Genomic DNA, 25586 nt, shown 5'->3' with positions numbered 1-25586 from the left:
GCAAAATACATTCAAATTCTTCCTCCATGCAGACTTGGATCTGAGGCCAACCTGCCCACCCCCCCCACCCGCCCTGACAAAATATCAGAAAGTGCCTCATTATCCTCCACTCTGTGGCCACTCGGACACAGCTGGATTACTCCGCCGTGACTTGAAACGGCCACTCCAGCGTGATTCCCCGTCTGAGTGATGGGAAGCAATCAGGGACATGAGAGCCGACGCGGCCTCTGCTGGACGACCAGTCCCTCAAAACCGTCTCCCTGAGCCGTCTGCCAAACGCTCGGAGCGCGTAAACACAGAGGGATGCAGGTTCCAAAGCGACATTTCAGGAAGTTCTGTCAGTATTTTAACGGATTAATGTTGTCGTTGTTGTTGTTTTGTTTGAGGACGAGGGATCTGCCTTCAAGTGGCTTGTCAAGTCTCACCGCCTTCGTTTTTTTTTTTTTGGCCTGAATGCAGATTTGATTGAGTCTCCATGGAAAATGCTGTGTTTGCGCTTCACGTTGACAACTTGATGTGGGGGGTGCTGGGGGGGGGGGGACTGCTCCAGGTGCAATACGGAGTGTGGAGGACATGATAATTACACCTCCGGAGTCCTGAAATCTCAGAGAAAGCTGAAGGAAATTGTCTATTTCGCACTGTGTTTTGGTATCCTGAGCTTGTGGATTTTATATTAGTATTATTCTCATTATTAATATTATTATTCTCATTTTGCTTTTGAAAAGTTTTGCACATAAAAGTGGTAGAAAACTGGCGGATGTCAAGGTCTCAAGGGGGCAGTGGTGAGCGCAACAGTGTGGATTTGAAGAAAATCCAAGTGAAGAAAAATGGCCCTCAAAGTAATTATTAAGTGTTCAAGTTCTTCAATATTTCTGCTGATATCAAAGATATTTTACCTTGCCTAGGGTCAGGACCTTGGCAGGCAACAGCATGTTTTACTTTCTCTTTTAAAAAGAAGCAATTTCTTAGGGGAAAACAACAGAAAACAACTGTTGAAATGCTTTTTCCCACACAGTTGGATCAAATAAACAATTTGAAGAAGAAGGAAACAAAAAAAGCTGTGTTTTGACTTCACTTGGAAGTTAATTGGATAGAAATGCTGACAGTTCTTGTTCACATTTTAACCCTCTTCTCTCCCTTATATAAACATCTTAAATAATAATTTGGATTTTCCTTTTTCACTTCTAACTTTTTGGTGAATGAGTCAATTTTCAGAGCACCACAGAGTAGAAATAAGCAAACGCAGAGCCGCCGCAGGGCAACGTTTGTCACAAAGCATGTTTGCTCAAATGGCCTTTGGGTTGTTTTGATACGTCAGTGGAAAACTAACCAGTCCTAAATAAAGGGTTGAATTTGAAGTTTCACAGTCATATGACATGGAAGCTAAAAACAATTCAAAGCGATTTTAATGCAGTTTATTAAGCATTTGCTCCTCATTTTGTCACAATCTCAAACTTCATGTGTCCTTCTGGCTCTAAATGAACATTAAATATCAATCATTTTATTGTACTGAAGTATTTGAGTTGAATATTAGGCATCCTTTATTTCCTATAATTCAAGGCGGTTAATTGTGGGCGTATTTGAAAAAGGAAACAGGCCCTTTATCTAGAGCCTGCTTTTATTTTTTTTGAACTTCCTTTAACTAACCGAGCCCTGGAGGCAGACGTGTTGCTGTCGGCTTTGTCTGTGCGACGTCGGCCATAAACAGTTAACGCGGCGCCGCCATCTGTGCGTCCCCGCCGACGAGGGGAGAGGGGGGGGGAGGGGTGTGTGTGTGTGTGTGTGTGTGTGTGTGTGTGTGTGTGTGTGTGTGTGTGTGTGTGTGTGTGTGTCACGGCACGCACCTTCTAATGGCTTGGGCAGGAAGTGAGCAGCTGGTTTTGTTTTTTTCACCCGGTTCCCCTTCATGGCTTGGCCCTCCTTGTTGAGCCCCAGGAACCAGGCTCTCCCCGACTCCTGTTGCCTGTACAGCATGGACGAGTAGATCACGTAGTAGTTCTCGAACACCGACTCTTTGAACTTGCACTCGGCTGTAAAGAGTTCCTGCGGAGGAGACACACGCACGCACACAAGGGAGGATTATTGAGCGTCACCAGCCCCAAAACAACACCTCCGAGGTTCCCTTTAAATATAACATGAGAGTGACGTTCCACTGGGCCCCCCAATTAATAATGCATGCCTTCGTATTATATAAGGACGAAACAGCTGTCAGATTCATAATTTATGTTTAAACTTTTATGGAGGTCATCGGGAGGGACGCCACCTTGGTCTGGCGGCCAGGCGGCCGGCGACGGGCCGACGTTGCTGGCGGCGCTGCAGAAAGTTGCCGCACCAGGTGAGGACTTCCGCCCGGGCCAGCCTGCTGGTCTAATTTGAGCCCGGCCTAATGACCTGCTCTGATGAAATGCAACTCTCCCGTTCTCAGCTCTCGGCCTTCGCCCTCGGCGTCGGACGTGGTTGCGCGCGTTTAGTCAATTAGCCGGTGTTCCTGGCAGGAAGTACAGGCTGTTTGGCATTGACCCTGTGGCACCTCGACACCGGGTGGGCGGAGGGGGGAGAACTGCGGTGGAATGCAGAGTCCGTGTGGCGCAGTTTGCACAGAACGGTGCACTTATCCAGCTCGGCTTCCACACGACTGTTGTTTGGAAATGTCCCATCCACTGAGCTAAACAAGGTCGTGTTACTGTTGTCCATTATACTTGTTGTTTGCATAGGTAACTTTTTAGGCCAACTACTACTCCGGTACTCTGCCTTCTGCTTGTCTGTCTATCTATCTACCCATCTACCTACCTACCTACCTGTATAGATAGATAGATAAAAGATAGATAGACAGATATAGATATATAGATTATATATCTATCTGTCTGTCTATCTATCTACAGTATCTATCTATCTGTCTATCTATCTATCTGTATGTATGTACAGATAGATAAAAGATAGACAGACAGATACAGATATATAGATAATATTTATCTATATCTATCTATCTATCTATCTGTCTGTCTGTCTATATATGTATATACAGTATATGTGTGTGTATGTATATATACATATATATAAACACATGTATTGTATATATGTATTAGAATCACACACACACACGCACGCATGTACACACACACATATATATATATATATATATATATATATATATATATGTGTGTGTGTGTGTGTGTACATGCGTGCGTGTGTGTGTGTGTGTATTATCATCCCTCCTCCTTCCCCTTCCCCAAGACGTCAGAGCAGGAAGCTCCAGGCTTTCTCCCCCATCCTTCTTCTAATTGGCAACGACCCAAAGGGAATCATTCTCTCCGAATGCTTCGTCTTCCGTTGACCATTTGTCTGGCGACTGGCCGTCCGAACTCGGCACAAATAATGACCGGGCCTCATCAAGCGGCTCCTCCATCCCCGTCTTGCGCCTCAAAGTGGCAATGACGAATGAACGGCGAGGCGCCGCGTCCCTCGCACGCTGTTGCCCATTCATCTCCAACCCAGAAGGGTAATAAAAAGCGTTTCCACGCCGCCGTCCGCTCCGCGCGGCTAAAAATAAAGGCGTTCATCTGGGCGTATTAATCAAAGCCACCCCCCTCCGTCACACTGGAGAGTTTTCGGCGCATCTGTTGTGGACATGGTGCACTGTCCCGACTCTGAGGGCGACTGACAGAGCAGGCTGGATTCACACCACAGGTCTTGATTTCTAAGATTTTTACTAATATCTGATATCTGAATTTGCAACTGATAATAAATAGGTCAGTAAACTCGGTAATCTCGATACCCACCAAAAAAGGAAATCAAAGTAATCCTTCACCTGTGGATGTGAGTGGCATGAAGCTTTAAGGCCATGGTTTGCAGCCCCTGACGTGACCTCTCTGCCTGGACAAGCTAGAGCTTTCATTTTAGCGGAGGAAGTATTGGTTCTTTGGGCTCAGAAAGTTTGGTGGTGAGACATTAAGTCAGCTCAGTTTGAGTGACAGAGCGTCAATGTGTTTAGGTTCTGTAGGGCTTATTAAATGGGCCATACAAGATTTTCATCATCGTCGGATATAAGGTAATATAAATTGTTATGTGACGCTCTAGTGCTGTTATTACTTCTGGGGTACAGCGCTACATTACGAGCCATGTCTGTCAGTTAATATGGAGCCCTGTCCATGCATATATGTTCAGAGTGCATGTGAATCTCTGCGTCCATTTGTAGGGCAGCTGTTCCAATGCTGTGCAACTTCACAAAACACATGCATATAGCATTAAACCCGCTCCAAATGAATGCTAAGCTAAGCTAAAATCATGCTGGCTATAACCCTGAATCCAGAGGGTTACCAGAACTCATTACCATATTGTGTTTCCAAGAGGACTGCTGTCAGTGACAGACCTACCTGCGTCCAAGGGTGAAATTTTTTTTTATCTATTGCTACTTTAAGAAGACTAACACAGAATGCAACGGTCAAGACTGCTGAGGCTTAAATAGTGGAACGATTTATTGCCTCATTTGACCGAGGCCTGATTGCAATCCGTAACATTATCTGAATTCTTTTTCCCAGCTTACTTTCATATATTCATAATCATGCAACAAGAGTTGGATCACTTCTTCAACGTTGTGAAAGCTCAGCCTGAGTTTGGTTCCTACTGGCCAGGTAGGTGTGAGCATCTCAGTCTCACTCAAGAAGCCTTCAATGAAGCACCGCTAAACTCACTGCAACGTCGGAGCAAACCAGCTGCTGTAGTCACCTGACTAGCAACAGCTCCGCTCTTTGTTTACTTCAAGGGATTTCCTGGAAAGTTTTATGCATGTTTGGCTGCTGAGGGATGTGGATGTTCTTACATGACCTGTGCTGCTGCTGCTGCTGCAGCATTTTGGTCCGTTCCATCAACTGATTTGGACCAGAAGAGACTGAAACAGCAGAAAAATGAAGGCCTGCATAATTTAAAAATAAAGTGAACTGTCGTCTCCAGTCCAGACTCCTTAAGGAGGGTCTGAGAGGATCCAGTGTGGGGAGCGGCACAAAAACCTTTTGATGCACCACTCAGTTGAGCGTGTTTATCAGAGGCAGGTGCAGGCTTCACAATCCTAAAGCATCAACAGTATGTCCTTGTTGTTTAAAGTCGTGATTAAGTGTGTGTTTATTCAACTGGACATTTTTATTTGACACCACACAACATAATTAACTACCTGAAGGCCAATGAGATGAAATCAGACTATACCAATTAAAGCCCTTATCATTTTTTGTATCATCGTTCAAGCAGCTGAGCTAATTCTTTTACCATTTCAACAATGTTGTGCACTTTATCAAATGAAAATAAAAAATAGATGAAAAGCTATCAAATGGAGTTTTTGAAGGGAAGAGAAAGCTGTAGGAAAAGAAATACCTATTCGACAATCAATTCCTCCACCTTCAAATGTCAAATGCTTTTTTAGTTCTTGCTACATGTGAGAAATACTGCCTGTACAATGAAAGCCGAGGCAAATTCCACGTTACATAAGGCAATTCAGCAGCAAGTACTTCACCTCGAGGGAGGAAATCAAAATCAAAGAAAACAAAATAAGCCAAGATTGATTAAGATTCAAACATAAAAAGTGATTTTAATCATTTTAATATCAAGAAATGCTGTAACTATTCCTTCATTATCCCCTCTGTACTGTGGCCTGACAAGGACAGGATGCATGTGAGAAAAGCCTCTTTGGAAAACAGGAAGCATTGTGACGCGATCGCGGGGTAATTTAGCCCTTGGGTGAATTAGTCCTGTCCTAGCTTATTCTCCAGGCAATATTCACCTGTCAGCAGAGCAGGAAGAGCAGCGAGACGCTGGGGATGACCTCGTGATCACAGGAAGAAATTGGCTACCTCGATGAGGGACTCTGGAACGTTTCTGTGCTGTGCAGTGACACGTGAGCCATTCAGCGACAATTCAAGCGTTGATGTTTTAGTTCCAGTCACTATTCCATTGCGTTCTTCAGTCAACTTCAGATGCTAACAGAGGGATTAGGTTCTAAACTATCAAAGAGCACATCTATCCCTGTATTTACAGCCTCCAGCCATAATTTTCCCATCAAAAACAAGATCAAAGATCTAAAAATGTGTGTTTAATGTTTATATTTTCCTGCTATGATTTAAGCATTTGTCCAAATTTTGGGATGAGGGAAAAAACGAGACAGTCTGAACATAACAAAGGGACAATTTCTATAAATGACATGTTTTTGCAACGTTTATACGAAAAGGTGCGCAAGCACAAGCAAAGGGAAGGCTTTTCATTTCTGGGCTGTTCACTGACAGGATATGGAAACAGATTATTGGTAGAAAACACAAGTAAAAATGGAGGTGGCAATGAAAATGGCAGTAAAAACTACAAAACTCTGCCACCGTCACAGCAGCCAAACTGAACAAAGCAACAAAAAAACAAAATCCAAAATAAGCACCACCTGTTGTGTTTACTTATTACAAATAAGCCGTTTTCTGAACTTCTCAGAGCAACACAGGACACACAGGGAAGAATATCACATGCACGATGTGCAGCTCAGCTCAGACACTCATTAAAAACGCCCACTAGTCAACAAGACAGAACAAAGGTTTTTCTTTTTTGCAGCCCTTTATCTGCACAACTAAATCCACCTCCTCCGTGTCTGAGCAGCATTCTGCCGCCACAAGGTCATCACACTATCACAGCCAATCAGAAGCTTCAATGGCTCTACATTCTCCGCGCCAGGTGAGTCACAGGTGCGTTGCGCCATTTCGAAAAAAGCTTCATCCGTCGGTCTGGATTTACACTCAGTGATTATTGAGAATGCGTGCACGCAGCACTTAGAATGAGAAAAAAAAAAAAAAGCTAAAGCCGCAAGTCACAGCAATCACACAAGCCGGCGCCAAGGCCATAATTGCAACTAATCAAACGCCCTCACACAGACGCACAAAAACTGTGTCTTTGTTTATGGATGCAGAGGGAGTGGAGGAGGTTTGTTTGGTGGTGGTGGTGGGTAGGGGGGCCACGCAGCGGTGACAGTTTAATTGGAAGAGCGGCGAAGGCGGTCGACTCCTGACTCACTGTTTGTTGATTGCACCGCAGGCATGTCGAATGTCGGCGGCAGGGCGGAACACTGGGATTGTGTCCTCCCTTTGTTTTTGCCGCAGTCACGCGTCACTAGTTTGCTTTGATTGATCGCATTCATTCATCCAGTCAGTCAGTCAGTCAGTCAGTCGGCACGTCACTCAGACTCAGGGCGATAATCACGCGCAGCAATAGCTGCGTTGGTTTAAGCGATCTGCCTTTACATGTGAAGACTGAAATAAAGTGCAAATGGAAGAAATGAAAGAATATCAAAAATGTTCGGTTTGATTGACCAATGGTGAACAAATCACCAAAAAAGTAGCATTTTGCCAGTTTAGGTCACTCGATGTCAGCTCACTCATATCACATGAAATTAACTTTGTATTCTAACCACAGTTTGTGTTTCAAATCAGTCAGAGAACGTCCAATAAAACAAGTGTGCGGGGGGGACGACGACAACATTTCATTTTTCTTTTGCTTGTTTGTGCTAAAATAATAATTTTCTGGTGTTATGTAAAATATTGAGCCTGGTGATGACCTTACTTTTTGTCCCCTTCCAAATATGTGGAAGGTTCACCAACATCAGTCTCAGAAAGATTCTATTACTAATAGATTCTGGCGAGGGGGTATAAATACAGGACTAAAATAGGCTCCACTGAATGACAGAAAGTTATCCTGAAATCACAGTGAATGTGAGAAATCCCCACTGGATTCTAATAAATCTTGCTCACTAGTCCTTTAAACACTCGCTTCACTATGCAAAGTAAAACCACACTTTAAAATAATGAAGGGAATAAAGAAAGGACGGTGGGATTCAGACGCGATACACACCAGCTCATCATCGGCAAATCGTATCATTATGGAGGCAGCGAGCTCTTGATTTCCCATCGAAGACACACACACACACACATGCATGCACGCACGCACGCACGCGTCTGGCGCCCCACATCAGTGGCTCGGAGAGTGAAGGACGTTATTGACCTTGGGCACAGACAGTCTGCGGGGCGAAGACTGCTCAGTCCCACCTAATCAGCCTCCGTCACCGCAGCCCAGAGCAGCCAATAGAAAGAACAGAGAGATAATCAGCCCAGGCGTATCACAGAGGGGGGAAAAAAAAAAAAATTGCACGGCGACATAAACGAAGAAAATCAGGCAAATGGATGCGGGCGTCCGAATGGAAAAGATCCAACTCGGATGGCGGAAGACGCGGAAGACAGTGGTCATTGGAGGCGAGAGGGTAAACATTGCAAGGGGGAGAAAATGGCATAAGTGGATTTGACTGTTGAGCACCCCCCCCAGTGAATATAGGTGTGAGGAGTGGGGAGGCGATGGGGGAGGCGGGCGAAGGTGAGGGCGCAGGTATTAATATGCAGAATCATCGCTGGCTGTCGCACAGTGCAAACCAAGAAATTGTTTAAATGCTGCCTGCATAAAAGCTATTAATCCGTGGAAAAAGGTCAACCTCCACGGAGCTGAGCTGCATTCGCAACGCAGCCGGCCACCCTCATACGTAAAAGAGTCACGTCCAGTGTGTGTGTGTGTGTGTGTGTTTGAGAGGGGGTGGTATTGGGCAGAGGGAGGGTGGGGACAAGGGGGGGGGGGGCTGAGATTCGGCAGACGCATCCAGTTATCGAACCCGAAGGAGACACAGTCGCCGGGTAACAGCTGGATGTGCGGAGAGCACAGCGCAGTAGCACTTGGGGAATTTAGCGGTCTTTTTTTTCCTGAGAATTATAGGGAAACTACAAAGGCAGTGGAAGAATATTAAAATTGAGGTAGGGGCAAAGGTCACAATATCCAGACTGTGGTCATTTTTTTTTATTTTATTTTTTTTTTTGGGGGGGGGGGGGCTTATTTGTTTTAATATTATTGGTTAGTCTTTTTTTTTTTTTGTCTTAAACACAAAAACACGTTCTTTGTGTTGGTACTGAGAATGTTGCAAATAATAAATCACCACAATTCATTCATTCATTCATACACAGACAAGTCATTTTAATAGCAAATGTGATAAAAAAAAAAAAAAAGAGAAATTGCTGAACTTTCTTATATAGACCTTAACATGGAAAATTATTTTAAAACAATGTAATTAAGTAATTAATTAATGGTCTCGTATTTGGCTTTTTCCAACTTCAAAGAAAATCTAATTTTGCTTAAAGTGATGTCACAGCGCCCCCTATGAGTATGTTGTTCTCCACCTTCTGGTCGACTAACTGGGCCAACTGAACATTTCCTCCTTCCTCCGAATTCCATCTTCAGATTCGTAGCCCCTCCTACTCCTGATGCTGCGTAAATCAACAGTGATGCCTGATCGTACTAATTCTTAATCAATAGCCTAAACAGTAATTTTACAGGAAAACCAAGCAATACAGAAGACGTCTCATTTGGCCACAATAGTATCTATTTACTTAGTGACGACCACGTTGCATCCGTTGCAACCTGGCCAATCAACTCTAGCAGCTAAGCGACAATTCGCTAAAGTCTAAAACCCTTAAAGTGACATGAAAAGTGACGATCAATCAGGATTTTATTTCATTTCTTCCATGTTCAGGTTCACACAAACAATTTGTTGCAGCACTCCGTCCTTCTTCAGCCCAAATGAGAAACAATACGTTTCATTGACGCACGGCCACTGACACTTCCGAGGTGTTTGGCCAACAGAAGCACTTAAGCGTTCAATAAAGTTTCCCGAAGGGTGAACATGCTTCAATACTTGAGCACTACGGCTCCCCTGGCACTCTTCACACACACACACTCACACACACACACTCTGCCTTTAGTGCTTTGAGATGTAACGCAGGAGTGCAGCTATTGTCAGGTGAGGGCAACCAGTGGCCCAATAAGAACTTGCGTCACGATGGAAAGGGTTTCTCTGTCTCCTTCAACCGCAAAACCACTTTGCAAATGCAGTGAGGGTAAAAGTTTTTTTTTTAAGGTAACATGTCAAATGCACACACATGCGCGTCTGACTTTTTTGTCCACCCAGATACATAAAAAACAGTTACACACAAGTCTATATGCACACTCCTGTATTTATTTTGCGCACAAGGCACAGAGCATAAATTACAAGTTGTCAGGAAAGGACTTGTTCTTTATCTCTATCTGGTCATGTGCCTCATTGGTGCTACTTACAGGCTTTGGAACGATGTCCAACTTATTATTTTATTTATTTAATTACTTGTGCTCTATATGTTGAGAAAATTTGACGTTTCGAAAGTATGACTGTGACATGATCGTCATTAATCTCATTGTGACCAGATTTAATAAAAACTGCTATTTAAGTTTGCATATTCTGCCAATTTTCAGATGTTTGTATTGCGGCCATGCATAGACGATTGAATAGCCAAACGTATCTCAAGAAAACAGAATATTGAGCCTTCTTCTTATTAAACTCACTCATCAAAGTGTTCAGTTGCGACCATAACGATTAAAGTAATCAATTGCCCCCCTCTCAAAGATGGCGTCACCCACCAGGCTGTTGGGATGCTGAACCCTCCCCCAGCTTTGCCCTTCTTCTACGGGCCGACACTGAAACGCGAGGACAGTAAATACCTGCAGGCCTCCAGACAACGCTGACGACACACTTATTAGAACACATAAAGGCTGAGACTCTGTTGCCACGCTTCTTCTCCTCCTTCCCTTCAGGGGTCTCCACAGCCAATCACCTGCCTCCATCTAACCCACCTAACTTCATGTCCTCTTTCACTACTTCCATAAATCTCCTCTCTGGTCTTCCTCTAGATGACCTGCCAACCTGGCAACCTCAACCTCCTTCCACTGATATATTCACTGCCTCTTCTCTGTACATATCCAAACCATCTCAGCCCGGCCTCTCTGGCTTTATCTCCTAAACATCTACCAGGCTCTGTCCTTCTGATATACCGTTTCCTGATCCTATCCATCCTGGTCGCTCCCAGAGAGAAGTTCACATTTTATTCTCTGCTACCTCCAGCTCCACCTCCTGTCACCGACACTGGTCCTAAACCATACGACATTGCTTTTCTCGTCATGGTTTCCACATTTCCGTCCATTCTAGCTGCTGATTGCTCTTTTCACACATCACACCTGTCCACTTCTTTCACAGTGTAAATATAGGCACATTATTATTGTTATTATTGACTAACAGATGTCTCTAAACTGATATGTGAATGTATGACAAATACTTGTGTGACTGTAGGTAGGTAGATTATTCAGGTAACTTTACTCGAGTATTTCTTATTCTGAAGACTTTTTACTTTTACGCCCTTCATTCTTTCCCAAACATCTATAATTTCTAGTCTTACATTGGAAAACAGGCTCATTGCATTTGTGTTTAAAACCGTTTGAAAGATGCAAATTCTGCTCATAGTAATTCACTTTTTTATTGTGGTTGTTGTTGATTGAAGCTGTTGTGTAGTTCATTCAGTTCAATATAATAGTGGGTGATATTTTAAAGGGAGATTACTTTAGAGTACCTCGGCTTTGGGGTCAATGTTCAGTACATTTTCAGTCCAGAAAAAAAATTTAAATGTTGAAAATAACATTCGCTATCATTATTAAAGGTGTCAACATGTTTATTGTTGTGTATTGTTGCATTAATAGCAATAAAAAAAATTTTTTCGTCAGTAGAGGAGTTCAATCAGTACTTTTACACAGACTGTGAATAATTTTGCCACTTATGCATATAGGCAAGTCTGAATATGTCTCTCAAAACTAGAAAATAAAATATACAAACAACCTCCGTCTCAAGCAGTTTCTGGCACCCAGTGGGGCGATCAAAGGAGAGCTCTTAGAGAGAGAGAGTGAGAGAGAGAGAGAGAGAGAGGGAGAGAGTGAGAGAGAGAGAGAGAGAGAGAGTGAGAGTGAGAGAGAGAGAGTTAACCGCAATTTCTCCCACATAAAGTCTTTTCTTCCCGTCCATTACGAGCAGCCCACTGTGATCGCAAGGACGTAAAGAAAGCAGCACCTTCCTCTACCTCTGCGGGCGCGAGGCACCTCGCAGGTACTGCGTCAGCTCCGAGTACCAGCTCGGAATCCTTTTAGCAAAATCACCCGACGAGATTGGCGGTCGGCGGCCAGATATCGCAAAGTGCTCCTCGGCGCGTAGGCAACAATGTGGAAAGTGCGGCTTGCGCAGGGCCGAGGAAAAACTCTTTTTATTTCTTTTTTATTTCTCCTTCCTCGCGAAAAAAAAAACCTCCAACGGGCCCGAGGCACACGGCAGTCCCACCCACCGCTTCCCTTTCATGCCGGGCAACTGTGGAGACGGCCAAGCGTCCAACAGCAAGAACTTTTTACAGCGTGATCATTCACCAGCCAGGATTCTAGAGTAAATAATTAACCCCTCGTGTATTGGATGTGTTGGAATCCAGGTTGGCGACGTCCCTGAAGTCTTACACTACATCCCAACCCAACTCCTGTGTGCGAGCACTTCGGTATCGACTGTGTTTTGGCAGCACGTGGGCGACTCGCACCCGAACTCACTGTGACCCGCCGGCCTCTGCAGTGAGGCTGCGGTTGGAAGCGCCGCAACCGCAACACAGTGGAGCAGAACTATTCATAGCTTCTCGTAAAAGGAGCCAAGACGCATCGACTCTGTGCAGGACGAAAGCAGAATTGCGCGCACGCACACACACACACACACACACACACACACACACACACACACACACACACACACACACACACACACACACACACACACACACACACACACACACACACAGGCTCGATTAACTACAGTGTCAAGTGTTTTACAGTTTTGCAAGAGGCATGATGCGCACAGTGGCAGTTCAACACACACTGTGCACGTGCACACACACACACACGGCGTCGCAGCTCGTGCGGCAGCTGTTGCGCTGCGTGACTCACTGCGTCGAGAGTCGCCCCGAAGACACGGCGGGCGGAGGGGAAAAACCGTCGGCCGCGATTTAAGGCGGAGGAATTTCTATGATTCGCGGCCCTTCTTGTAAGAGCTCTCGCCGTATTGATTTTTTTTTTTTTTCCTTCTTCCATTTCTTTAACCACTGCAGCCAGGAGTGATGCTTGATAAAATGTTGCCTTTATTTTTTCGGGTGGAAAATGGGGGGAGGGAAGGCGGAAACTGCAGGCAGGCAGGCGAGGGGCTTTCCTGCCACGGTGGAAGAGCCTCCATCCCTCTCTCTCTCTCACACACACACACACACAAATGCGCTCTCAGTCAGCATCAGAGAACAGCTTGAGCGACACGAGAACTTCAACCCCGGTGCGCAAGATGCAAAAGTCCCCGCGTGGTTTGAGTCATGATAAGTCTTTGATGCTTAATAGTCTGAAGGATACATAAACATCGGAGGGTAAACTGTGCAGCGCTACTTAGCGCGATCTTCCCGGCAAAACAAGCTGAGGAAGGGGGGAAAAAAATGAAAGAGTTAGTCACTGAAAAAAGGTTGGAAAAATGTGCTCTCTCTCTCTCTGCACCTCTGGAAAGTCAGTTTGAAGTAAACGAGGTCCGCTAATGGCCAAAGATGGTCGGAATGCGGCTAACAACAGGGACAAATAGAGACCTTTTGTTGATTAGGCAGCAGAATGCCTCGGAGAAATCAATAGGTTGGTGTAAGGTCTGTTTCTCAAGCGTGACCTGCAACTACAAGTGTTTTCAACAGCGACTTGTTCTCTCCCTCTTGTGTCAAAGGTGCCGTGTCAATGCCATTTTCACTTCTCTACCGTCTCATCCTAAATACCAGCTGAGAAAGTTTGCTTGATTAACCAATCAAAAAGACTATAAATGATCAGAAAACAACATATTTAGCCAAATGCGTTTCTCACAGTCTGCTAAAATGCCAGGATTTAGCTTCCTGTTTAAAAAAATGCTTTGTTGGACCTTCCATGTATTTAGAAGGGGACAAAACAAGGCAGCGACAATGTGATCTGCGTAAATGGCACCAATATCTGGCTCGGGGGGGGGGGGGGGGGGGGCATTACTATTTTCTGCAATGGAGTTCTGCAAAGACCCGTCGCCACTTGGGCTAAAGGTTCATTTTAAACCCAAATGGTTCCCTGGTTCTCAATAAAAGAAAATATCCAATACTTGTATTGCTGGTGTTGGAGAGGCTGGGGAGGAAGTAGTGGAAAGAGGGATAGGCCTATCAGAAGCCAGCAGGGGCAGGTGAGTTTTGATGAACTCCATTACAGGAAAAAAAAGTAACATAGTTGTATGTGTTGTTGTTGAGACATGACGTCACAAAGGGAGGATTCTCCCAATGTGGGGTTTTACATTAGCAGGAAAGAAACATATTGTTTTGGAAGGGTGACCTATTAACAGGAACTGCTGAGCTACGAGTTAGCATCTCACATCTAGCATGCTAATCAGCCATGAACTTGTGGTAAAAGTCTTTTATTACAGACACTTTAACTGCTATACCACCACCACCACCACTACTACTACTACCACCACCACTACTACAACTATTACTACCAGAACTACAACTACTTCCTGTTGGTTTTTAGATTCCGCTGCTTCCCTGGACAACTTGTCGCTTTGCCAAGCTCGGATCTCTCTGCTGCTCATCAGCACATTATGTCACGCTTGAGGCAAACAGGCGACCAGTGTACCATTTGTATTTGCATGGCGCTTGACATTTACGCACTGCGAAAGCAATTAGGCCGGAACTAGGGTTATTAACACAGAGAACAGGCTGGACGTGTTTACCCTGATAGCTACTCCAATATGTATTCACGCTGAAATGACAATGGCGCCGTTTGTAAATCACACTAACAGGTCCTCTGGGGGTCTTGCGGAGCAACTGAGCCGAACTGCTGCTGCTTCTTTCTCTCTTGGAAATTTGTCAATTGTCCTCTTCACTCTCGGCAAATGTTATGTGGTCCATAAATCACAATTGAACTTCACTGCTTGCTGGCTCGGTAAGCGGTGTTGTAAACTCCTCCACAATAAAATGCTGCCATATAATGCCATCATCTAATTTGCTTAATAACGGATTCTCATAAAACAACAATATCCTAATGATGTGAAGTGGCCAAGTGGTTTTTAGAAAATATCGCTTTCAATGCATTTTGAATGCTCATATTCCAAATACAGTACGTTTAATCTGTCGTTACAATGTCTATGTCAATGTCAACATTCTGTTGGCTGCACCCTATTGCTTTTTTCCCCCTTTCTTGTGCTCCTCAAATTGGTGAATGCTTTTAGCGCAAGGGACCAGCAGACAAATGGGGCGACAAGCTGTGTTGGACTGCATGCTACATTGATGATATTGACCAGAGCAGGGCTTTCCCTGCAAAGCAGCACTAACAGAGCCCCCTCGCCCTCCTCCACTACCCACCCCCTCATGTTTTTTCTCCTCCTCCTCCTCCTCCTTCTCTTTCCAACCCTCCAGTGCAGAATCTGGAATCCTTCCCGTCTCTCCATTCCCTCATCAAAAATCAGCGGCAACTCATTCATCGTCGTCCCTGCAGCTTCCATACCACGTGGGGTGACTGCTGTGTGCGCGCATGTTTGTGCATGTGCATGCAAGCGTGTGTGTGTTTGGCCACTCCATTTTAATAGAGATGTAAGGATTATGCCAGATGGATGAGGGAGATTTAGCTAAAGCTCTTGCAGATAGATCGATAGTTGGCTGTTGGCCACCGCGGTGGAAAGTCGGCCCACCGGGGGGCCGCAGGAAATAAAGCTGCAACATGCTTCTATGAAGATACAAATAAATGCCTTGAGGGATGCGGAGGGAAAAAAAATGGGTTCCTGGGAAGCTTGGAAAGGATTGTGTGAGGTTCCGGCTCATGCAGTTGTGTAGCTATGCAACTGCACAGGAAAACAGCGGCTATGTGGTTTAAGGCACGGACCCTATTAAAACCAGGTTTGAAAGAAAATAAATAAAAATTTGCAAGGGATGGAACAGGGTGATAGCTTTGCAGTGGCAAAAGAGTCTCAGTGCTGTAGTGGCCATATGAATCGCAAACAGTCCATCTATAAGGGGAAGAAAATAATGTAGGAGTACATTTGCAGTTGCAGCAAAACAGAGTGGAGGCGGAATGGGAACTACAGTTACCATCATCCTTCACTCGCTTATAGAAGTCTCCTGGTGTGGCAAAAAAAAAAAAAATGACACAATGCGCTATCTTATAACCTTTGTTTTGTTTTCAAATGTTTTCAAATGAGGCCATACCATGAGATGCTGGTAGTGTTACTTCCCGAGCAACGGGTGCTGCATGTGAATCAGTACTTTTTTTCTTTTTTTTTTTACATTTGTTCACCAGCGTCCTTGTTTGTGCAACAGTTTGCTCTCCAGCTCTCCTGCCTGGAAGGGACAGCATGACCCGGGAGATGCTCCCTCTGCTGCCCTGCTTTCATCCTCGTTTGTCTCACAAAAAAACACCCTGACATCTCAGCAGGGGTGAGGTCACTTCCAGCAGACATGGAAAAAATTAAATAAATAAAAACCCAGCAAGATCCGTACAGTAATTTTATCGCACATGTTGTAACGCTTAAAGTTCAGTTGTTATTTACCCCATAAAATATATACAGTTGATCATTGTGGTACAGTATATGAAAGATGAATCCAGAGTCTGCAGGTAGGAGTTTGGAACATGTGGCCGTTAGCAATACTACAAAATCTGTTAGCAATTGGATACCAAGTTATTAAGGTGATACGAATATTTGTACATTAGTTTCATGTCAGAATAAGAAATATTTCAATAAGACTCAAATATAAAAAAATATGATTAATAATTAATTAATAAGATTGTATTCACTCTTTTTCCCCCGATGGCAATGAGCGTCAACATTGGAGCTCAATATTATTGATATCTTGATCGATGTGCCAACCGCTCATGGGACTTTCACGGCAAAAAATCAAAGAAATATTTTCATAAAATAATAACTCACTGCGCGGTTTTGAGTCAGCTGCTCGCCAAGAGACTGAAGACCCTCAGACAGTTCAGACCAATGGGTGAAGCGTTTGGAGCGCTGATCACAGAGAGACAAATGCATTGTATCCTTTATAGTGGAGGTCACCAACGCCATGCCCAAGGGCGCCAGGTAGCGTCCCCCCCCCCCAAGGACCACATGAGTAGCCCGCAGGTTTGCTATACAAATAGCACAACCGGTTGAACTGCATCTAAAATTTAGTTTTATCAAACCTTGTTAAGTCATTGATAATTATCGCCAACTCTAAGTCTTCACATAGATCAGTATCATTAATGTTAATATCGAACTAGAGGTTATCTACGTTTGTTATTTCAGGAGAGTGTAGTCAACTGGTTGCCCCTCATATGACCCAGTACCCATGGAGTAGCTCGCAGGTTCAAAAAGGTTGGTGATCCCTGCTTTATAGGATACATCTAAACTTTATAGTTCACATTAACCAGGACGAGTGAAGGCGGTGTAGCTTTGCTGCAGCTGGGATCTCCAACCTGACGGCATCTGAAGTCGCAAGATTCCTCCACACACTTATTTCTCCCCGTCAAGCCAGACACTTTGGGTATCTGTGACTCGGTGACTTTTAATTCCTTGAACCAAACAGGGGGAATAAACAAAGTGACTGTGGAAGTGGGGGGTGATGCGACACCTGTGGACCTTGAGCTGTGGATCTAGACGAAGACAAGAGGGAAAATCAGCTGCATTGTCTGCTTGTGGTTTCGTCTGTTCTAGGGAGGCGTGATCTCTTCCGGTGGAGAGCTTCAGTGTGTGTGTGTGTGTGTGTGTGAGGGACTTCCTCTGTCTCGACAGTGACTCTCGGCTAACGACTCCTCCAGGAACTTTGAGCCAACATATTTCAAGCGAAAGCGGCTCCGCGCTGTAAAATGATGGCTATTTCCTGTCCGCTCAGGTTCCATAACAAGCACAGATTGTACGAGCCGAGAGTCGGCCGTTAACACAGACGACTAGCCCGTCTATTTTTGTCCCCTCTTGGCCTCAACTAGCAGTTTGCCGTTGTTCATTAATGCATGACGCCCGCCGCTGACCGCCACCCTTCCAGACGCCTCAGTCAGGCCACCAGAGAGCAACATTTTGGAGATAATGAGTCCGGCCCCTCAAGCCCGACTCTCATTGATTCCGAGCCACCTGACACAGAAAAAAAACAACTACTCATCAGTGTAATTAAAAGGTATCCAGCAGCTATCTGGAGGATGGTCACTGTGATGGTTTGGTGGTGATCAAATGCAAAAGCAGGAATCTTTAAGATGGGAAGTTCATGAAAGAAATGTTCTTCCTGGAAATCTCATTAGCGAGGTTTTACACTTTGGAGAACTTTTATCTGATTTTTATGTCTAATTGCCTATTTGATTGAAGATTGATGATTGAAAGTACCATTTGCACCAATTTTAATTTCTAAATAGGATGACAGTTAGTGATTAATTACCCATAGAATTCTAAAGAGTTCCAGAAAAAAGCAACTTTTAGCCCAGTGTTTACAGCCACTGTGCTAATTTCCTGTTAAATCTGGTGCCTTGTTGTACCTTTGTGCATTTAGAAAGGGGGCAACTAGCTGGTGTAACTAGAACCCGACACAGGGCACTGATCTGAGGTATTAGCGAGCAATCTGGGCCCCTTCGTGACATCGCAAAGGGCATTTAGACACAGACTTTCCAAAAAACCGGAACAAGCAAAAATCATAACTATGAAAAATGTGACAGTGTCAATACTTAAAAAAAAAAAAGCATTGGTGAAGTTGAAGCAGTAACAATTTATTTATTTTTTTCTGATTTACAATGCCAAGGTGACATAAAATCTTTTAAGCCATTTAGTGAAAGTCAGACTTTCCGCCCGAGTGCCGGGCACTTAAAATAATTCCTTAAGACGGAGAATTTGCTTGTTGGGAATGAGCCTGATTTCCCATCTTTACTGCTAATCCATCCATGATGCAGCCATGAAACTGCGAGAGGGATCATTTCCATTCATGGCAGGTTTGCAATCAACACCATTAAAACATGTTCACACTGAGCCATCTGCTTGGCGGCATCGCTGCATGTGCACACGCGCGCACGCACACACGTTCACACACATGTTCTCTGTGCATACGATATCTTGTGAAGACGTTTCACGATCCTGCTGATGCTCCGGTACTCACATCCTATCCCCTCCATATGCTTTGAGCGTGTTGCTTGTAGGATAAATTCCCGTGGCACATGTTCTCACACACACACACACACACAAAAAGGTGACGGTGTGATGATTACACTGAGGGTGGGACAAGATTGCGAACAAACCAGTGATCCATCCTTCCATCACCAGTAAGGGCGTTAAATCTTCTCTTTGATGTATTTAAAGTTACAGAAATCCACCTCTCAAGTATGGCTTAATTCGTAGCTTTAAACTTTTGTCTGTAAAGTAACTTGTTGTACAATTACTTGTTGAGCGCACCTGACCGCGCTAGCCTAGTCTCAGCATCACAACAAGAAAATGTGTCCGTTCATCTCTTTGCTGACCACGTTTCTATTCCTTTAGCTTTATATAATAATATATATTTAGGCAACTCATAAGGCTTTACATTGCTAGCTATCAAGTCACAAGTTAACCGCACTCAGATTGAGGTTAAAATTGATTTTCAGTATTGGCGACTCCAGTTTTTGACTGGTGCCCACAAACCTGAACTCATGTTTTTAGTTATTGTATAGAACTCATAGCTGTAGAATTGAAACTAGTATTTATAAATATTTGCCATTATAAGCTTTAAATTTGTGCACACCAGCAATTTGATGGACTTGTCAGAGTTATGAATACGTATTTCTGACAGCGACCTGTCACGGTATTACAGGGGCTAAATGGACTAACCCTGAATGTCTGAGTTTAGGCAGTAGCACATTAATATCATTTGTATAAGAGGCTACAGATTCACGATGGTGACTTTAGGTTCTTGCTGCAGCTGATCAAAAAGACTCATTTTGCTCGGAGGATCCATTGTTGCGTTTTACGACAGTCGTACGTCCACGACGGCACAAAGAGATTCGTGTCACTAGGAGCCGAAGTCAAAGGAACGGCTCCATCCTACGGACTTCATCCTTATGAAGTGACCACTCAAGTGATGCGGCGAGTCAATTCCCCCATCATGAAAGGGTGGCGCTAACAAGTGCAGGCTTTCGATGAAGACAGCCTGGAGGCAGAGGCCCGAGTGAAGTGAGTGCACAGGCGGCGTACGGCTTTGAAGGAACCCGGTCGGGCGTGAAATCCAACCTTTTACACTCCAGATGCGGCGGGAGGCCGTATTAGCGCGACGGAAAGAAAAGAAAATATCGTCAATCGGCGTTGCATTGTGTGGCATCATCGTTACATCATTTGTATGGGAAGAATAAAACACGCACGTATACAAAACAAGCGGTCCCGTTTTTGCTTTCGGGAATTTGGTGCGGCGCTCCCGGCGGGCCGCCGCTCAAGCCGCCTCACCCCGTTTGAGCTTTTTGCTCTCTTGTCTTTTCCTAAATAAGCACCGTCTACCACAGGCAAGGAGAGAGTGGCGAGTGAGAGCTCCTTCTCTTTTCCACTTCAAAGAACACCTGAAGCACGGAGCTGCCCTGCCCAGGAAAAAAAAAAAAAAAAAATTAGCCGGGAGTTTATTGTCTCACACAGCGAGGGATCAGATGAAAAAAGGGAGGGCGAAGAAGCGAAGATGATTGAACTCTCCTTTATCCCGTGGTGCGTCCCTTTTATCCCCGCCGGGCTTGCCGAGTCACTGCGATGCTATCTGTGCCACCGGAGCCAATTGCCGAGCGCACAAAGGAATATGACGGGGGCCTTGAATGGGCTTCCAGTCCCCGTTCTGCGAGAAAGAGAGGCTCCCTGCTTTTGAGTCGGTCTTAGAAATTGAATGTAATTAAGTGTCGGAACACTCGGTCGTAGCGAAGGCCCCGGTCGAGGGACTTCGGCTTCGACGGACAGGTCACCCCAAATTGATATTTCACCCACTGTGTCGGGGGGGAGGCTGAGGTGACGTTTTCTCATCCACGTAACCATTATGGAGTTTTAAAGAGGGCATGAATTCCACTTGATATCTGGACAATGGAAGCACGCTGTGGTCTTGACTTCAGACGAGCGGGGAACGACTGAAGACATCACCGTGCTGCTCTGTTGGTGCCGTCCAAATCCACTCTAGCCTAACACATTTTCATGGGATATTTTGTGCATCAGATTTGAAAAAGATCAAAGCTAGCGTACTAACTTTATTGCGAATCGGAGGAAGTTGTGACAATTTTTTTTTTATTTTTACTGTATTTCTTAATAACGCACATTAAAGGTTTTTCAGGCACTACATGGCTCCTGTAAGGGTGGCTCTAAGTGGCTGTTGTTTCACTTAAAACATGTTAGTGACGTCAGTGTTGCTGAGTATTGCTGGACACTTGAGTAGCAAATAGTGCAGTGTGCTAGGACATGTTTTGCTTTCCTTGTTTGAGGTTTGAGTACATGGCTGCGGCACTTCCTGACTGAAAACCCCATGCTGGCCGTAAACTGGCAATATTTTGAGGAAAAATTCACTTTTAAAACATTCCAGCCATTTATATTGCACCAAATGTCCAGTATTGAGAGATGTTTGAACTCATATTTGTAGTTATTTGTAATTATTTACCTGTGTGAAACTCCAGAACCATTATGTAGGATGAAAGAAATACCTCAATTGACACAATGCCGAAGAGAAAAAAATGTGAAATATCGGTTTTGGGTGAACTCGCCCTTTAAAATCAATCAGATAAGGCCACACTCAGGAAAAAAACTACTCCACAAAGCCTCTGTGTTGTTTTGCAGACATTCCCAACTTTCTCCTTTCTCCACATTCTCCTCCACTTGTATAACCTTCAAAGTGATTTCTCAAAAATTGTGAGTGCACCATAATCAAATCTTCCTAATGGGTAGAAAAGGTCGGAAAGCCGGCCCTGCCGCTCAACGCTAAAGGGAACGGCGTGACAATAGGAGGGACGGCTGTTACCTTGCTGACAGAGAGAGTGGAGGAGAAGAGGTGGAAAGATGGAGGGTAAGGCGGAGGCGGAGGAAGAGGAGGAGGAAGAAGGAGGGTGAGGAGCGCCACGCACCGCCGCCATTACCGCGGCAATTTACACAATAAGGAGCAAAGAAGAGTCATCTGAGTGGGCGGGAGGGAGGGTCGAGGCCTGAGCAGAAACAGCCATTTGCACCGAAACCGGCTGCAAGTGGCGGCGGGCAAAAGTCTTCTGCTCAGCAGCCTTTTTGTTCGCTGTCGTCTTGGTCTCACGATGTCAAAGTGTGAACAGCATGATGTAAGAGGGCCGTTTAAGAACAAATAGTTAAATCAGAACATTTTAGTGGTATAGATCGTAGAACACTTTTTGTGTTTAGTGACCCCCGTTGACACGTGCAGTCAAAAGTTTAGAAAATGTCAACTTAAGTCCAGGGGTAAAAGATTCATCCCAAAGTGAAATAACCCTGACTTCTTGTGAGTTGTGCAAGGTTTTAGCTCACAATTTTTCTTTGCACGTCGACACATTTCCAATCAACATTGTGAACGTGATAACAGAAATTCCAAAACAGCAAACTGACTCATGCGCAGAGCTCGTTCAGACACCGCTCAGCTGGGATGCACGAGTCCTGTGCATGATTCAACATCTCCCTACATGACGGTCTTCAGTCGGCCAATTACAATATTCTCCATTTTGGGCTTTCATCTCTGATTTGATTGTTTTAAGTGTGTCTTAAGTGGGTTTTTTTTAGTTTTTTAAGACAACTTTGAAGACAAAACTCCTCCAAAAAAAGTACAAAATTGGATCTTGAGATGAAGACGACAGAAGTTAAACAGCTGCAGCTCCCATCCAGTAGCGTCGGAGCCGACAGCTGCGGGGACACGATGTGCGATCAACTGATCAAATCACTAATACCTCCCTGTTTGTTATGCAGCGTCGATGGACCGGCGGGCGGGCGGGCGGGTGGGTGGGGAGAGGTTTGGTGGGGCATATTAATTTAAAATCCCTGCTGCACAATTCCTCGAAGAAATCCAGAGTATTCTGGGTCAATCTCCCACAAATGAATTTCATTTCATGGCTTAAAGTCAAGCGGGTGATTAAGTATCGCAGAATTCCAGTGGAACGCTGGCGCTGGTGTACAGTAAGAGGAGCGCTTCCCCCTCCAAAGGCCGGCGGCGAAGGACGGAGAATAAGATGGCGGTTCCCGCCCGCCGCCGCCGCCGCCACAGGGATTAAGGACGGCGAGGGGAAAGACGGGACGGCGACTCTGACGGATTTCTCCGCTCTCCGGGAGTGAAGCGCCACTCCTGCTGATCTCCCGGCTGATTGATTCCAGTGAGTGGCGGAGGACGGAGCGGAGGAGTGAGACTCGAAGCACTATGTGCGGCGGGCGAGGTGTCATCACACTCTGTGGCTGTCCAGCCCTCAGAGGCCTGGTTCACTTTCAAAGCCAGGCGGCCAATCAGGGTGCTCGCTCGGCCCAGGGCGGATTCCAATCGGATGTTTCTTGAAATAACGTTTTGGTTTTGGATTGGATTCAGCTGGATTCAGGTGGTGACGAAGTGTAAATACGTAATAGATTTTCTGTGGGTTGCTCCGGGTTTGTGATTCACACGACAGCGCCTGAACGCCACGCACGCGCAACTGCAGAGAAAATGCTGTGTCCATAGAAACAACAATTTTGGAAGACAAACTCAACCAGACGTTTTTGTCAGACTGGTGGATTTGGGTTTAGTTACCAGGGTTCAATCACACTAGGCAGTCCTGAACCCCTGAAGTTCTTCAACTAGCATGAGAACGAGTTCTCATGCTAGTTCGTTCTCCATCGTTCTCCAGTTCTGCATCGTTCTCCAGCTCAGGACACTTCCTTGGGTCCTGGCACGACTCAAATCCAATCATCTCTCCAATAATTTCACCAACAGGACAAAGTTGGTAAAGAGACAATTCATGTTCCCTCAAGAGCTGAAACAACTAATGGAGTCAAATTGATTAAAAAAAAAAATAATAATAACTTTTGGATCACCTCAATTTCCCTGATACAGAGCTTAATTTCACTTGATTTTACGGCCGCTAAACATGGGTTCTGCTGTTGTGTTCCACACATTGTGATGCACATGATGTGAAAAAGGATATTTTTTATATATCATTTTCCTTCTAAGCGTTATGTGAGTTGTCACTTCAACTGGTTCTAGGAAAAAATATAAAATTGTGTCTCATTTTCAAATGTTATCTTTAGGTTTTTATGCCTATTCAAATATTTGAATGCATCAAATCAAAGAAAAAACTGACAGATTAGTCGATTACAAAGACAATGGATAGCAGCACCTCCGTTTCTCTTGGTTGTTTTCCAAAGTGCTTTGCCCCCACGTAAAGTCTCTGTGCCGCAAAATGGATGCAACGTACCGCTGGGAAGCAAACTGCCTCAATACCACTCGATAGTTGCACTTCCGCTGCGCACTCGCCTCAGCGTGACTGCCGAGCGTCCCAGAGGTGCCGCGGCGCTCATTTACGCTAAAAGACGGACACGCTGAACCTCGCGCGCGCTCAGTGCTTTAGATCTAAACGCGCCGAGTCGCTCTAAACGTTACAACATTTCAGAGTAATACTGACGCGAACAGCCAAACGAGCTGTTGTTTACAACGGGATATCGAGCTTTTCGCGGCTGCCGCCGCCGCATCATAAGCAGCTCCCATGTGAGCCCGTGGCTCTCCTGCGATCTTGTGATCTTGCGGCTCCAGCTGCTCGGCCTTCTGCGGTCGCCTTAGGGCGCAGCAGGAACCCCGCGCCGAGCGACTGCTCGCGCCGTTTGTTCGCCCAGGATGGGCTCGGCGGCTGGAAATGGGAGGTTTCAATAAAGCCGGGCGGGAGGTTGTCGTGTTCTGCACGGCGAACAACAACCTCCGAATCACAGTGCCCGGGTCGCACGGCAGCTCAGCGTTCCGTTTTAGCTCCAGGTGTGTTTTACCTCACGCTAAGCGTATGTCTTACAGCTCTCCTTCTCCCCGACACAGCGCACTCAATTCATTTTCCACAGGGCGGGAGATTGGCATTTTGTAATATTCCCCCCAGCAGCATCAAACGCAGCTCCCGCCCCGAGACGGCGAAATGGGCATTTCGCCGGAATGATGTCGCCCGAAGTAACTGGTTTTATTTTTCATCGGGGAATGAAAACTCTGGGGGCATTTAGCCAGATGAATAGGACCCTATATGCATGAATTTCTGCTTAATGGGATCCCTAACCTTCAGCGGAATGCAATTATCCTGTCACGTATGAGGTAAATATCTGAGACATGCTCTGGACGCCGTATTGCGAGCAGTCTCCTGTGCGGCGTGGGAATTGATGAATTCAATTACAGCGTGTTTGGATCCGTTCATGAATCGGCATATATATATAAAATATAAATGATTGAAAAACACACATTCCTTTAACAAGCACATATATGAGTTATAATATTTTGTGTGGAATTAAGACCAAAGAAAAGTATATTTTCACGATATATGATCATGATTTTTACCAAGGGCCATATCAGCATTATGCTTACTGGTTTGTAACTGTGCAAATGTAATCACTCCTTAACATATTGCAAAATAGCTTTCACTGTATTTGAGAGTTTAAGTTACTAAACTGGTTCAAACAGGGCATGTGGGTGACTAGA

General features: G+C 45.0%; 1 protein-coding gene across 3 annotated transcripts in view; it reads right to left on the bottom strand.

Annotated features, from left to right (window-relative positions):
* The window catches only part of fgf14 (fibroblast growth factor 14), a 96928-nt gene that overhangs the window by 1611 nt on the left and 69731 nt on the right, over positions 1–25586 (bottom strand). For all 3 annotated transcript variants that reach the window (XM_076031090.1, XM_076031092.1, XM_076031091.1), the window contains exon 4: positions 1845–2043. In XM_076031090.1, the coding sequence (XP_075887205.1) occupies positions 1845–2043 (199 nt within the window). The remainder of the gene's footprint in view (positions 1–1844; positions 2044–25586) is intronic.

Source organism: Nelusetta ayraudi, unplaced genomic scaffold, assembly GCF_046127955.1.
Source record: "Nelusetta ayraudi isolate G7.1 ecotype Tasmania unplaced genomic scaffold, CSIRO-AGI_Nayr_v1 ptg000031l, whole genome shotgun sequence".
Lineage (NCBI taxonomy): Eukaryota > Metazoa > Chordata > Actinopteri > Tetraodontiformes > Monacanthidae > Nelusetta > Nelusetta ayraudi.
This window is presented reverse-complemented; position numbering and strand designations above follow the sequence as displayed.